At 45.1% G+C, this 16,216-nt stretch overlaps 1 protein-coding gene across 1 annotated transcript in view; it reads right to left on the reverse strand.

Annotated features, from left to right (window-relative positions):
• Positions 1-16,216, reverse strand: part of LOC124277705 (sorting nexin-14-like) — a 121,307-nt gene that overhangs the window by 62,268 nt on the left and 42,823 nt on the right. The window contains exons 12-15 of the mRNA XM_046713433.1: positions 3,021-3,141; positions 2,028-2,183; positions 1,787-1,844; positions 736-802 (exon numbers count right to left, since the gene is read on the reverse strand). Coding sequence (XP_046569389.1) covers positions 736-802; positions 1,787-1,844; positions 2,028-2,183; positions 3,021-3,141 — 402 coding nt within the window. The remainder of the gene's footprint in view (positions 1-735; positions 803-1,786; positions 1,845-2,027; positions 2,184-3,020; positions 3,142-16,216) is intronic.

Consider the following 16,216-nt stretch of genomic DNA (forward strand, 5'->3'; position numbering starts at 1 on the left):
AAGACTCTGCCGTGAACAACACAAAATCTGGTTACAAAAAAACATGTTCCTTGTATATTTTGATTTATATATTTTGATAAATGAATTCCTAATGGTATCACATTAACTTCATGCCTACTTGCTGCCTGTATGGTAAATAGCAACTAAATTTTGTATACTTCCTGTACAAAACATATCTTCAGATCACTGCAATAACATCCTTTGAAGCTATAACATTGGGTACTGCTCAAGTGTATTTCTGTCAGATGATGGAGGAAAGTAGGTGTACTGTTAATGTTTCAGGAGTATTCAAGTATGCATGAATTACACATCATGTAAACCTGTGGATGAATCAGTTTCCATACCTCCATTACCAGTACCAGTGAGGCCTGCTCACATATTTGGTGTTATTGGCTACCTGGTTCTCCGGTCAACCAATCAATGAGCATGTCCCACAGTGTCATCAAAATACCAAACACAGACAAAACAATTCCGTGCTGTCACTTGAACTGGTCAGACTAAAGAAACTAAATATAGTACTTGCTATAAATACAGACTAAAGGTCTTCTAAACTTTAAGCTTATTCACATACAGATAAGGTCTTGCAGTATCATGAAACAAGTGTGGCAAGCATTGCTTTTCATCAAAACATCTCTGAAAAAAACTGTGTGGTCTGTTTCACGCCATAGGTAATAGCGTGATCACCAGAAAGTAACATGTTTGCAATCTGAATAGCTAGTCTGAAAAAGGACGTACGTCATCACTCTGGTGGAACAGGGGAAGGAAGTTGTTCTCCAGCAGATTGTATGCATGCTCATATGCCCTGAAACAGATGTCGCAAATCTTACTGCTTACTGACATCACTAAGCCAAGATATTGCCCAGCAACGTAAAATGTTACACAGAAGGAAGGATGGGGGACTTGGTCAACAGAATGTTGACTAGGTCAGCTGTTATGTTGCACAAAAGCAATGTTTAGGGACTAGGTCAACTGTTATGTTGCACAAAAGCAATGTTGAGGGACTAGGTCAGCTGTTATGTTGCACAAAAGCAATGTTGAGGGACTAGGTCAGCTGTTATGTTGCACAAAAGCAATGTTGAGGGACTAGGTCAGCTGTTATATTGCACAAAAGCAATGTTGAGGGACTACAAAACAAAAAGCAATGTTGAGGGACTAGGTCAGCTGTTATATTGCACAAAAGCAATGTTGAGGGACTAGGTCAGCTGTTATGTTGCACAAAAGCAATGTTGAGGGACTAGGTCTAGGTCAAAAAGCAATGTTGAGGGACTAGGTCACACAAAAGCAATGTTGAGGGACTAGGTCAGCTGTTATGTTGCACAAAAGCAATGTTGAGGGACTAGGTCAGCTGTAATGTTGCACAAAAGCAATGTTGAGGGACTAGGTCAGCTGTAGTGTTGCACAAAAGCAATGTTGAGGACTAGGTCAGCTGTAGTGTTGCACAAAAGCAATGTTGAGGGACTAGGTCAGCTGTAGTGTTGCACAAAACAATGTTGAGGGACTAGGTCAGCAAATGTTGAGGGACTAGGTCAGCTGTAATGTTGTACTAAAAGGTCAAGAAAGAAGGTCANACTAAAGGCATGGGTAACAGAAGTAAGTAAAGCTCTATTATATATATACTTTTACCAAGCAACATTTCTTCCTGAGTTCTTGTGAACATGCTTTGATGATTCAAGACCAGTAATTTTTCCTGACACCAATACACAGATTGGACCTTTCACATCTGTAAGTGTTCCAAGCTTGAATACAAGGTTGTAGATGGCAACATAGAGATCATCCCTGGACTTACTTGAACAGTGGTGTGGATGTCCGCAGTTTGATTACCCCATCAGGAGGACCTTTAATGACTGCAGAAAAATTGAAAATAAACAAATCTTGAATAGAAATACTTTGATTCATGGAGTTGGCTTTCCATTGTTGTTGTTGACAATTGTATGTGATTTTCTGATGACATCAGTCTCAGATCTGTATGACAACAGCTTAAAGTTTGGACCAGTTTATGACATCATTGTTCCTCATGAAAACATTACCTCCTTCAAGTTCTTGGACGATTTGTTCATCAAACTTGATCCTGTCTAAGGCAGTGGGAGCACAGTAGCTGTTGTAGAGGTCCTTGGCCATGTTGTGTAGCTCTACAAACTCACTCTGAGACACGCTGGGACTCAGGATACGCTCATTGAAATCATCTGTAGGCAACTCATTCAGTACAGTTATACTGGTAGTAAACAACTCATATACATACCAATGAATTCACCCCAATATTAGAACGAGTTCTCTAGTGATCACAATTCACTGATATTAGTGCAGTCATTAATGACTTGTATTCATGTATCCATCTTCTCAGAATCCTAAATTGATCTTGTGATTCCAAAACATCATAGTTTAACATACTTCAAAAAAACCATTTTAACCATAGTAGGTTGCTCAAACACAAAATTCAGTCTTTCTCTTCCGAGGAGAATTAGATAATTATTTGAATGTAATTACAACTGATAGTTAATTCACAGAATTGTTATTGAATCATCCATGTCATTCATGCAAAGCCATGCAAAATAGATTTGGGACAAGGTTTAGAAATTAATGGCATTATAAACAAATGTTTAGCAGCTCATTAAGTATCAAATGTTGTGTTATCACAAAACATAATTGGTATGATATAACTAGCAATTGATAAATGTTTTCACTAATCAGATTTCTATTACCACAGTGAAACCAAAAACACACAAAGAATCTATTTCTCTCATTGCCTGATATGATATGAGACACTGCCTTATACTTATGGTTAATATCAGTTTTTGGAGAAATGAACAGTTCATGTTCAATACTTCCCTTGGAGCTACAGCAGTGATCTGCCTTTATATGTGTACCTTGTACACAAATAATCAAAAGCCATCAGGAAAAATCCTTTTACATGAATATTAAAAAACAAATAAACCGAAAATCTGAATTCTTTCTGTCAGCCTGAAACAAGACATTATACGCTGTATAAGACCAAAAGATTAAAGTATAGCAGAGCAACTCACCACAGGCTAGACAGAACTGTAGAACATTGACTGCTGCCTCGCTCTTGAGGAACTGCATAAACGAGTAAAGCAACTCGGGGGTATCCTTGTTGATAACATCCTTCAGCTCGAGGCGCAGACACTACAAACAAAGGCAATACTTAACACTATACAGACTACACTTCACACACTACAAACACAGCCAATACTTAACACTACACAGACAACACTTCACACACTACAAACAAAGCCAATACTTAACACTACACAGACAACACTTCACACACTACAAACAAAGCCAAGACTTAACACTACACAGACAACACTTCACACACTACAAACACAGCCAATACTTAACACTACACAAACAACACTTCACACACTACAAAGCCAAGACTTAACACTACACAGACAACACTTCACACACTACAAACAAAGCCAATACTTAACACTACACAGACAACACTTCACACACTACAAACAAAGCCAAGACTTAACACTACACAGACAACACTTCACACACTACAAACACAGCCAATACTTAACACTACACAAACAACACTTCACACACTACAAAGCCAAGACTTAACACTACACAAACAACACTTCACACACTACAAACAAAGCCAATACTTAACACTACACAAACAACACTTCACACACTACAAAGCCAAGACTTAACACTACACAGACAACACTTCACACACTACAAACAAAGCCAAGACTTAACACTACACAGACAACACTTCACACACTACAAACACAGCCAATACTTAACACTACACAGACAACACTTCACACACTACAAAGCCAAGACTTAACACTACACAGACAACACTTCACACACTACAAACAAAGCCAAGACTTAACACTACACAGACAACACTTCACACACTACAAACAAAGCCAAGACTTAACACTACACAGACAACACTTCACACACTACAAACAAAGCCAATACTTAACACTACACAGACAACACTTCACACACTACAAACAAAGCCAAGACTTAACACTACACAGACAACACTTCACACACTACAAACAAAGCCAATACTTAACACTACACAAACAACACTTCACACACTACAAAGCCAAGACTTAACACGACACAGACAACACTTCACACACCACAAACAAAGGCAATACTTAACACTACACAGACAACACTTCACACACTACAAACAAAGCCAGTACTTAACACTACACAAACAACACTTCACACACTACAAACAAAGCCAAGACTTAACACTACACAGACAACACTTCACACACTACAAACACAGCCAATACTTAACACTACACAGACAACACTTCACACACTACAAACAAAGCCAATACTTAACACTACACAGACAACACTTCACACACTACAAACAAAGCCAGTACTTAACACTACACAGACAACACTTCACACACTACAAACAAAGCCAAGACTTAACACTACACAGACAACACTTCACACACTACAAACAAAGCCAATACTCAACACTACAAAGACAACACTTCACACACTACAAACAAAGCCAAGACTTAACACTACACAGACAACACTTCACACACTACAAACAAAGCCAATTTCTTAACATTACACAGACAACACTTCACACACTACAAACACAGCCAATACTTAACACTACACAGACAATCTGGTGTAATACTATATAACTTTGTGGACAAAAACCTCTGGTGCAACACTATATAACTTTGTGGACAACGACCTTTGGTGAAATACTATATGACTTTGTGGACAACAACCTCTGGGGTAATACTATGTAACCGTGTGGACAACAACCTCTGGGGTAATACTATATGACTTTGTGGACAACAACCTCTGGGGTAATACTATATAACTGTGTGGACAACAACCTCTGGGGTAGTAGTATACACAATAGCGGTACGAGATCAAGTCCAACAAAAGCCTCTATAAAGCTTAATTTATGAAATAAAGCTTTTGTCAGGCCCTTAGCTCTCTCCGCTATTGTATATACCAGGTTTGAACCCCCAGTAAACTTCCTGGTCACTATGACCGCGAACCAACACTTTCCTGATCATGTGACACTATGTCGTGTTGACAGGAAACAGTTGACAGGATACTATTGGGATTACTTGGTAAGGTAAGTGTTAAATATTTTGCTTGGGGGGTAACATTGTGCCGTGATTCCTCTCTGACGGCGGCCTGTGGCTGCCCTACATGATGTTGATCTCAGCAAAACAGTTTAACGTGAATCTCCTATGATTTCTTTGGTTTTCGTAATGAAGGCTTGCTGGGCTTAATGTATCCCTTGTTCTATGTACTTTTTTTTCTCGTCTTCACTGATAGCAGACTTACAAGACTTGGACTGGATTTCTTGTTTCATCTTATGGTACTTGTCGAGTTCAGAGAGGACCAAACGAAACTCCTTGGAGACTTTACTGTCAGTGAGTGCGGTGGAGATGTGGTCGCTTACCGTGTTTAACTTTGCATCGGCTAGGATCCTGATCTCGTCGTGTTTCAATGCCTTACGATGCAGTCTGCGTGACACAAACTTAAAATACCAATCCAGCCAACCCTGACACCCCAGCTGTTATTTCGATGCCTAGCACTATGGGTGCGGCCACGATGGTGGTCAACAACCCGACACCTATCACCCCTAGTCCCATGCTGGTTGTCATGAGGGTGGTATCGGCCCCGTCCACAGCATTAAAAGCCCTATGGTACTTCTTGTACAATGCTGCCCGTGTGTCGCGGTCTTGTTCTAGTTGGCGTTTTACGTCACATAACTGTTTCAACGGAAACCCGTTTACGGTTTCCAGTGTCTTCGCGACTTCCTCTATGACTGGGTACAAACCCATCCTGTGCGTAAAATATATATTACAAGATATATTTTAATTGGGCTTCATTTAATAGTCGATCAATGTACTTGAAGCTTGTAAGGCCTACCCAAGAGGGTAGTTGAATAAGGGAAAGGTCAATAGGCAACACTTGTTTTATACTAACCATCTCGGGGCTTATTAAGGGGGGCAGCGCCCCAAAGTAGAATGAGGCGTCCGAGCTTAGTTGTATGACGATACGACAAGGGGCGGCCAAAAATGGATATGAATCTAACAAATCTATTGTCACCCCAGGTAAAAGGCGATAGGGTGCAACCTCCCATTCCCCATCAGTGGTGTCTTTGACAAAGACTTCTATGATGAGTGTGGAGCCTGGGGACACCCACTTGTCGTCGTCGGTGAAGACGAGCATATATGGCTTGTTTCGGGCGACGGTTGTGCTCTCAACATCTTGTGGGTAGTTGTGGGTTTTATCTCGTCCGGCGACATCCCGAATGTCCTCGCCAATGGTCGTCCGAGCCTCAAGGGGTGTATTCCATTGTTGGTTAACACCACTGTGCCGTTTGAGTCGTTCATCTTGAGTTCGGCTCCAAAGGGTTTGAAGTCCTCATCACTTAGCGAGCACACACTGTTGTAGCCGTCGATTATCTGGTTACGGGCTCCTCTGACGAACAGCTTATTGTTGCTGACGTTGATGTTGGTCCATCGCGGCAGGTAGGTGATATCGCAGAGTGCGACTTCTAGTTGACCCGACGTGTTATCGATCGCGTGCATCAGCTGAATGGCCTCACCGCTCGTTATTCCTTGAAGTGTTACGTACATGTTAGAGTATATATACCCATTATATAATACTTTAAAAATGTACAAACCGGGAGTGTTTTACCCTAAACTGGACATAGAGATCAAAGAGATCAGCGCTCCGATCCCACAAGTCAAAGCATGGGACGCAGTAAACAACCCGTACGATAGACAGGCGGACGGCGTTTGCAATGAATTCGAACTAGACCCGAAGACGGATTGGCGTTTGCCGGGGCCGAATCACGGGTTGGGTATCCCCATCGTTCGCAACCTGCCCCTCATGGAAGCCAGCGAAAAGATGAAAGAATGGGGGTACAAGTCGTATCATCACATCACAACAAACGAGTGGGATGACCGTTACATGGCTTTCGACAAGAGCAAGGATTACCGAGTCTGGAGGTTCGAGCAGGGGCCCGCGGATGACTGGAAAAAGTTCATGCTGGACACGTCAAGAGGGTTCACTCGTGCCGGCACCGAACACTTGAACGACTCGATTCGAACGTACGTGTGGGCGCTGTTGGGTGCGCAGGCACAAACGCGTTCCAACATCCTCGTTTAGGGGACTGCTTACGATGCTCAGAAACAGTTTGTTGCTAACGTCGAGGATGCCATCGCCGCCCCAGTTGACCTGCCGAGTGCCATCAAATGCTACAAAACGTATTGGAATACGCCCGGTCTAAAGTCGACTACGTGTTCGACGTGGGACTGTACATGGCTCCAAGCGATATGCAACTGAGAGTAAAAAAAGTGGTGGGCTACAACAACGAAATAGTCATAGCCACGGCCGACCAGAATGCAGGCATCAACGTGTCAATGCAGGCATCAACGTGAGTCTCGTCCCACCTCCCACGGGTGAAACGGGTATAGTCCAGGAAGTCCAGGGTTCGACCCGCACCCCCACAACCCCTGCCACCACAGAAGGTGGCTGAAAACAAGGACCACATCGATCGTAAAACAGCGCTGGTGGTTGGCTGGATCGCGGTCGGTCTTATTTGGTTAAAAATTCCTTAACCGCGACGTACACCAGCCCAGCCACGGCGATGATGGCTGCCCACAGGTTTTGACCGAGCCACGTGACTGTTTTTGACAGCGTGCTGAGCAGCCACGAGACGATGCTACCCAGGATGCCGGGCAGGGCTTCGGCGCCTTACCAGCAAGTTTAACCAGGGCTTCGCCGAGTGATTTCAGATGTTTTTTTACCCAGTCTCTGACGTCACCATCACTTGGTGGGGTGGGTGTACCACCACTTGGTGGACCCCCACTCAGCGATACGACCAGGGTTGATATGATGAAGCCCAATGCAGTCAGAATGCTGGCGATGGTGATCCCTTGCTCTCGGAACAGAATTTGGATCCTGTCAGCCAACGTTGTGTCCTCATTGAGGACTAGATCGATGGTTTCCCGCACGCTGTTGATCTGAGATCGAAGCTGGTCCCGGTTCGAGGAAGTGGATTCCAATCGAGTCCGCCTCTCGTCTTGTAAGTCACGCAACCGTTTTTCGATGATGGGTTTCAGAGACCCGTCATCCTGACTGAGTTTTATTTTCTCGCGAGCGATGTGCTCATCAATTTCGTTTAGTTTCCCCATATTGTTCACGAGTTCTCCACTAACGGTTCGCAATGCCCTGTCTAGCCCTCGCAGTTCCTGAACAGGAAATTCGAAACCCGGCAAGGGTTTGTCATTGTATGTGGCCAATATTTTTTCGAGACTGTCTGATGTTTCTTTAGCACGTTGGGGCATATCACCTTCACCGCTGAGTTCGGCCCTGATGTTTTGCAGATCTTGGACGACCTTCAGGGAAAGCTTAGGCCGTGCGCCACCGTAATCTCTGAAGCCTAGTTCAACACGGATCAGTTGCCTCCCACCAGGGCGATGGCCTAGCGTAGACAAGGCAAGCGTTTTTCTCGTGTGTTTGTTCATGAGATCGATCCCCGGATGAGCTTTCAATCGCAGCGTGCCCTTCTTGTCGATGGTAAACTTGGAAAAGTCTCGTCCCCACGGATTGATGTAGTTTCTATCTGACTTCAACTCGTCGTAGTAGTCATTGACGGTCGATTTTAAAAGTTCGTTGCTAACGGTGTCGCCCATGAATGAGGTGTCATCGTAATCCCCATCATCGAACGCACCAGCACCCATATCATCCATCGGGATGTCCTCATGACCGCCTTCAGCCATTAATTATATTAAACTTTTATATTTTATGTATATAACAATGTACGGTAGGAAACTAGATCCTTTCTGAAGATCAAGAGAACCTCTAGGCGTCAGAGCCGTGCGCCAGTCGGTGACCATCACCAACAATCCCAGCAAGATAGACCAGAACCAAACGCTGCTGGTTAGATTCCCAAACCTGGGTGAGAATGACCTCATCGTACCAGGCACGGTTCGACTGACGTTCAACCTCACGTTGACCTCTGCCAACGACAAACACGAGCTCGTGCGGAACGAAGGTCGAGCCATCATCAAGAAAACCACCATCAAGATCAGCGGCAACGAGGTGCTGAGCATCGATGACAGCGACATATTTTACTGCTACGGTGACCTCTGGAAAAGCGAGGGAGAACGCGTCAATGACGTGTACCAAGGTATCAGCAAATCGACTTCGGTTGTGCGTGGGCTACGGCTTCAAGCAAGACCAGCTAGACAAGATCTCAGCGGGTGAAAAGGCCATCGCCCAAGCGTACGGGAGCCGGTTCTGCATGCCGCTCAACTTCGAGTTGCTCACGGGACACGCGCCGTTTTACCAGGCCGCGTTGGGTGATAGGCTTGAATACGAGCTCATGTTTAACGACTACAGCAAAGTCGTGCGTACGCCGAGCGGTGATGAGGCCAGTTATGCCATCGACAACATCTCTCTGGAGTTCGACATGGTCACTAGCCCAGAGCTGGCCAGGCAGGTTCGAAAACAGTACTCGGGGAAGGTGGCCATCCTGTACGACCGCATACTGCGGCATGGAGTGATCATACAGGATAAGAGCGACACGCTGTGGAATATCAACCTAAATGTGCCGGCGCGATTGATGAAAGGTATCCTGATCGTCCCCGTGGAGGATTACGAGCCGTTCCGAAGGGACAGCGAATAGTTTTTCAACCCTGAAATTGAAAAGGTGGAAGCGACCATCGAGGGCGTGCCCAACCAGCTGTTCAGCGCCGGTATGAGGGCACACCAGCAGTGGGACGAGATAACGAAACTACCGACACCAACACGTCATCAAGGACCTGGACCTAAGCTCCGTGCAGATTGGTGAATACCTGACCACCAAGTACGCGCTATGGTTGGACATGCGATCCACGGACGACAATCAATTGCACGGCAGCGGTCGCCGCATCGACATCGGCAGGGAGGGGATAACCATCCAGATTACCAAGAAGGCTCAACCCGCGGGCAAGTTGAAATTATATCTGTACGTGATTATGGACGCGCAACTTAATATAGAGAATGGGAGATTCGTGCAAGCCATCTATTGATCTACCCCGCGACCCGCACTGCGCCATAGTGTGCGGGCAGACAGGCTGTGGGAAGACCGTTTTCGTGTTGGATATGCTGGAGGGAATGAATAGAACGTACACGGAAAGACCTTGGGTGATGCTGGACCCGGACGTATATAGAGTCGACCCGGGAACACGTCTGAGGGACTAGTTGACGGCTTATCACGGGAAATTTAAAGGGGAGTCGATGCTGTTTATCCTGGACGACTGCAGCACTAACAAGGAGATAACAAAAAAGAGAGACATGCTATCGTACCTGGCCTTCTCCGGCCGGCACGCAAAGCACAGCGTCTGGGTGCTAACGCAGAAGTTCAACTCGGTGTTGAAAGACCTCAGGGAGCAGACGCGATGGGTGGCCTTATTCCACTGCAAGGACAGGGATTCGTTCGAGGAGTGCTTGAGAGAGAACGATGTGATGAGCAAACTAGAATGGGAACGGGTGAAGAGGCAGCTAGGTGAGACGAAGCATGTTAAGCTCATGCTCAAGACCGACCAACCCATGGACTATAGGGTGTTTAGCTTAGCAATGCTAAGCAAATGCTAAGCAAATGCTAAGCAATGCTAAGCAATGTCTTAGCAATTAAAAGTTACTATTCTATATGGTTTGTGAAGTGCTCATCGTGTGCAATTTAACCTTCATCTCGCTGTGTTTCGCCTGTATCGGTTATTATATCATTAGAGTTAAAAATCGCTTGTTATATTATAGGATGGAGTGCGACGACCTGCTCGAAAAACTGTTGGTGGAGGGCGATAAGCGACCTGATGGTGACAAGCGAGAGAAACTAATGGCGCTGGCGGTCGGCGGCAAGGCCAAACAATACTTTGGGGACTATGCTCCAGATAAAATCCAGAAACTACCCGCCGATGAGGTCGATAAGCTGTACGCGAGATATGAGTCCCGGCTCGGGGCAGAGATGACGAAGACTATAGGCTCGACAATGGTGCAGATCTACACTGGCATAGCGTCGTATGTCCTCCCCATTCCCCCGGAACGCCAGCTTTACCTGTGGGAGGACCTCGAGAAGGACCCCTTTATCCAACACGCTTTGAGCGCCGTCAGCTGCCTGCTGTACCATAAATATGGTATGTTCTTAGCCCCGGTGACAGCGGCGATCATCATGGCGAAGCATTGTCAATTTAAAGAGGGGAATAATAATCATAATAGTATAGGATGCTGCCTAGACAACCTCGTTGCCGGAGGACCCGATAGAGGAAACCCCGACCCCAATAGGGGGGAAATAATAATAATAATAATAATGTGTCCATTTATATAGCGCCAAACTCCACACCAGGTATGCTCATAGTGCTAACAATCAATAAGGCATTATTGAAGTCCATAGAACTTTTTGTAAAGAAAGGTTTTGAGATGGCACTTAAAGTTTTCAAGGGTTGGAGACAGCTTAAGTTCATCAGGGAGGGAATTCCATTTGACTGATGCCATGTTCTGGTAAGACTTGCAGCCAAATGATTTTAGGTTCCACTTTGGTACATAGAGCAGATTAGCCGAGGATGAACGCAGTGTTCTTGTTGGCATGTAAGGAGAGAGGAGTTCTTGAAGATACACTGGTGCAATACCATGAATGGACTGATAAGCAAGTGTAAGGATCTTATCGTCAATGCGAGCCTCAATAGGCAACCAGTGAAGAGACAACAGGATGGGAGTGATGTGGCAGCGTTTTGGTTGGAGAGTAACTATGCGGGCAGCTGTGTTCTGGATTCGTTGGAGCTTTTGGACGGACTCTTGTGAAGCTGCAACCAACAAGCTGTTGCAATAGTCAAGTCGTGAGAGAATCAGTGTTCTCACCAGGGCAGCCGCAGCATCCTGTGACAGGAGATGTCTGATCTGTCCAATGTTACGGAGATGGAAGTAACATTTTCTGCACAGATCCAGAATCTGTTTCTTCATGGAGAGGTCAGGTTGGAGTAGGACGCCAAGATTTCTGACATGTAGAGAAGGCTGAATGACCATGTTTCCAACTTTCAACTCAACATGTTGTGATTTTACTAACATGTTTCTTGTGCCAACAATCATACCCTCTGTCTTGTGTTCATTTAATTTTAGTTTGTTATTGAACATCCACGAACCAATATGGTCAATGGCATCTTCAATTCTGGTCAAGTCAGAACTGTTGTCATAGCCCATGGTAATACCATCAAACAACTGAGTATCGTCAGCATAAAGATGATGATTAGTAGCTTTCTCACAAAGCAGATCACCAAGTTCTTTGGTATACATAGAGAACAATACAGGACCGAGAACCGATCCCTGTGGTACACCACAAAGAATAATAGCTTCCGCCGACTGAGCATTACGAACAGCAACAGATTGAGTCCTGTTTGATAAGTAGGACCTAAACCACAGAAGAGCCATATGATTTAATCCATACTGGAACTGAAGTCTTGATAGAAGTATCTGGTGATCCACCGTATCAAACGCGGATGATAAATCCAAGAGAACAAGAACGTCTGAGTTCCCCCCTGTCAACGCTCCACTGCAAATCATTAACAACACGGAGCAGGGCTGTTTCCGTGCTGTGGAATGACCTATAGGCGGACTGGAATTTGTGATAGAGGTCATGTTTACTCAAGTGCTGACTAACTTGCATCTTCACAGCTCTTTCAAGTACCTTGGAGAGGAATGGAAGATTAGACACTGGCCTATAGTTGCTGAAACAGGTGGAGTCTAAACCAGGTTTTTTCAGCAAAGGTTTCACAATTGCCTGCTTGAAGCAACCTGGAACAGTGCCACATTTCAAGCTTAAGTTGATAATCTGAGTGAACACAGGAAGTAAAATGTCAAAATATTCCAAGTCAAATTTAGTAGGGGCTGGATCAAGTGTACACGTTGTGCCCTTTGATTGTTTGATGATGCAGATAATCTGTTCCTCTGTGAGCGGGTCGAAGGAATCAAAACTCTCACCTTGAAAGCGTGCACCAGTTACAGCAATTGACTCAGGAGAAAATTCTTGCCTAATCTTCTCAATCTTAGAAGAAAAGAACTTGCCAAAGTCGTTTGCAAGAGTCAAATCATCATCCACATTAGGTAGAGTAGTGTTTGACGTCTTTCCAAGTAAGGAAAACAGATGAGTAAAGAGTACTTTGGGATTCTGCTGATTGAAGAATACATTATCATTGTAATATCTTGACTTTGTCTCACGAATCAGCTGGTTTAATTCATTACGGGCCATGTTATACATCTGCCGATGAATTTCAAGCCTGGTTTTCCTCCACTTACGCTCCGCCTCTACAAGTCACCAAGCAGAAGAACCCTAAAAGGGTCGCCGCTGGTAGAAAAGGTGGTCTAGCCAAGCAACATAAGAGTAACTATATATGGATTGTAGGCGCTGCTGCGGTTGCCGTGGTTTTCATGCTTTATAATAGGCCACAAGCACCACCCCCACAACCACAATTAGAGGTCAACCCCCATATCATGTTATAAATATATATTTCTATATCATATATACATCATGCCTGAGGGAAAAACGTTCGTTAACGAAGCATACCACGCCACCGTGGTCGCCGGCCTAGCCGTAGGATACGCTCGGTTGACCAAGATGGTCCTCAAACAACCGACTATCAAGCTCGACTTCGACTTGCAGGATATGGGCATGCTCATCATGAATTTGGGTATGGCGATGGCCACCAAGGATATCCTCGTGAAGCAAGATATCATACCGGGGAATATTTTGAAGTAAGTATATAAACATATATATACGATCACTATGATGGTCGGCGGGGCTTTAGTCAACGCCCTGGCATTTTCCGGGAGTAATTACCTGTTCTCGAAATTACAGGAGTCGAATGCGGCCGAGGTAGACACACAAGACAAAACAGCACACCATAGCCGTGGAGAAACTGCAAACCGCGCAAACCGAGTACGCGAAGAAACGTATGCAGAGGCTCGATTACATTAATGAACGACTCCAGCGTGAGAACCATGCCGTTAAAACGTTCCATGACGTCGACGACGCAGCGAGAGAATACTACCTACTAACCGGCAAACAGCTCAAACCAATTGAGGAACCCACACTTGCTCAGTACTACACACCATCCCCGGGCAAAAGGTCCGAGAACTGACCTTCATCGTGCTGGGTCTAGTAGCGACTTCGTTGATTGTAAAGCAATTAAACTAGGTCCCCATATGAGTATACCAAAGACGAGACCTGCCCCGTACCGATGCCAGTACATACTTATGGGGAAGACCGAGACTTGCGGTAGGAGATGTAGGACTGAGAGGTACTGTTGTTTCCACAGGAGGTGTTTAGCGAACTACACGTGTTCCGTGTGCGGTATTGGAGTGAAATGCCATTACTGTTTCTGTAAAGCCCACGGGGCAAACCTAGTCAGGCACCAGCTTATCTACGAGAAGAAAAAGGACTACATAAACGAATGTAGGCGCCTCCTTAGTATGGAGGTGTAGCTCTCATTATTTTTTAATGGTTGGAGGAGTTACCTCCCTTCCAATGACCCAATTAGAGACTGTGTTCACCTAGGTATAATAATGCCTGCTATTCAATTCATTCGAATTCCACCCCCGGCTTTTGACCTGAGAAGCTGGTTGATGTTTCCGGGTAAATGTAGTATTGATGACATCAGACCTCTGGTCATTAGCAAACTCGAAGAGGAAATAAACGAATTGGGGCACATCAACTTTCAAATGATTGTTGCTACAAAGCTGGATGTCTTCAGAGAACAAGTATTGACTGAATCAGTTAATATATATACGTGTATCCCCAACGTTCTGGAAATAATAAAACGGGAAAGCTATCCTGAACTCAGAATCGATACGGTTATGCTAAATATAGCGCTGGGCGGGGGACTAGATTCGTGGTGATTTGATTAAGGTTGGAGGAGTTACTTCCCTTGTTGGCGGCCCAATTAGAGATTGTATACACTGGGTATAACAATGCCTACTGTCCGAGAGCTCAAGCAGATTGCGAGAGAACGAGGTGTAGTGTGTTACTCCCGAATGAGGAGACCCCAATTGTTTAGATTACTCGACATACAACCCCCTCCCACGGTGAAACAACTCAAACACCAAGCCAGAGAGCTGGGGTTGACTGGTTATTCCTGTATGAGAAAAGCTGGGCTAGTCGCGCTGTTGCACGACCCCGTACGACCCCACACTGTGAAACAACTCAAACAGGAAGCCCGAGAGCTGGGGTTAGTAGGTTATTCCCGTATGAGGAAGCCTGAGCTCGTTGAACTGTTCCATCAGCACAGAGTCGTTGATCTAGAGTTCGTGAGCACTGAACGCTCTGTAGGTAACTATCTGAGAGGCTGGCGCATGCATGTAGATAAGAACATAGACATCGGCGACGTCAATCCACTGATCGCTGACAAAGTTAATGAGGAACTGAACGATTTGGGAAGTCTAAAGTTTCAAATAACGGCAAAGATGTCGCTTGATAAACAGCAGAATGGTGCCGTTGAGTACGTTCAGCCTTACTTCCGGGGTAAACAAGAAGTCGTGACTCATGCCGAGACTATAGACGCGTCCATCGACACCAGTCTTCAGCAAATACGAGAGACCCTGGAATGCTTCACGCACAGGGGTTCCGGGTGGGCCGTAGATAAAATCGATAAACTCTATCTAGACATAGCTAACTACGTACCATTCAGAGGCGGATCGTACCTAGACTTGCCCCCCTACTACAAGAAAAAACAGGCCATGGTCAACATCAAAAACATAGGGGACGATGGCATGAGGTTAGCGATCAGGTCAGCCTTGTTTCCAGCCGACGCTAATTCGAACAGGCCTTCTAGCTATCCCCAAGATGATGGGCTCAACTGGGACGGTGTAGACGAACCCACCCCCATATCCCAGGTCACCAAAATCGAGAAACAGAATGATATAGCCGTCAACGTCTTTGGGCACGAAGGCAACAAAACAATCGTGCACAGGATCAGCCCAATGGAGGGTCGCCGCGTGATCAATATATTCATGATCCAGCGAGGTGACAAGTACCACTACGCGTGGATAAAACACTTCAGCAGGCTGTTGTACGACCAATCGAGATATGAGGGAAAAACACACTTTTGTGAATGATGCCTACACAGTTTTCACCCGAGCTGATTTATTAGAATCTCAGTGGGAGGATTGCCAAGGTGTGGGG

This window comes from Haliotis rubra, unplaced genomic scaffold (assembly GCF_003918875.1).
Source record: "Haliotis rubra isolate DU_JTF1 unplaced genomic scaffold, ASM391887v1 Scf226, whole genome shotgun sequence".
Taxonomy (NCBI): domain Eukaryota; kingdom Metazoa; phylum Mollusca; class Gastropoda; order Lepetellida; family Haliotidae; genus Haliotis; species Haliotis rubra.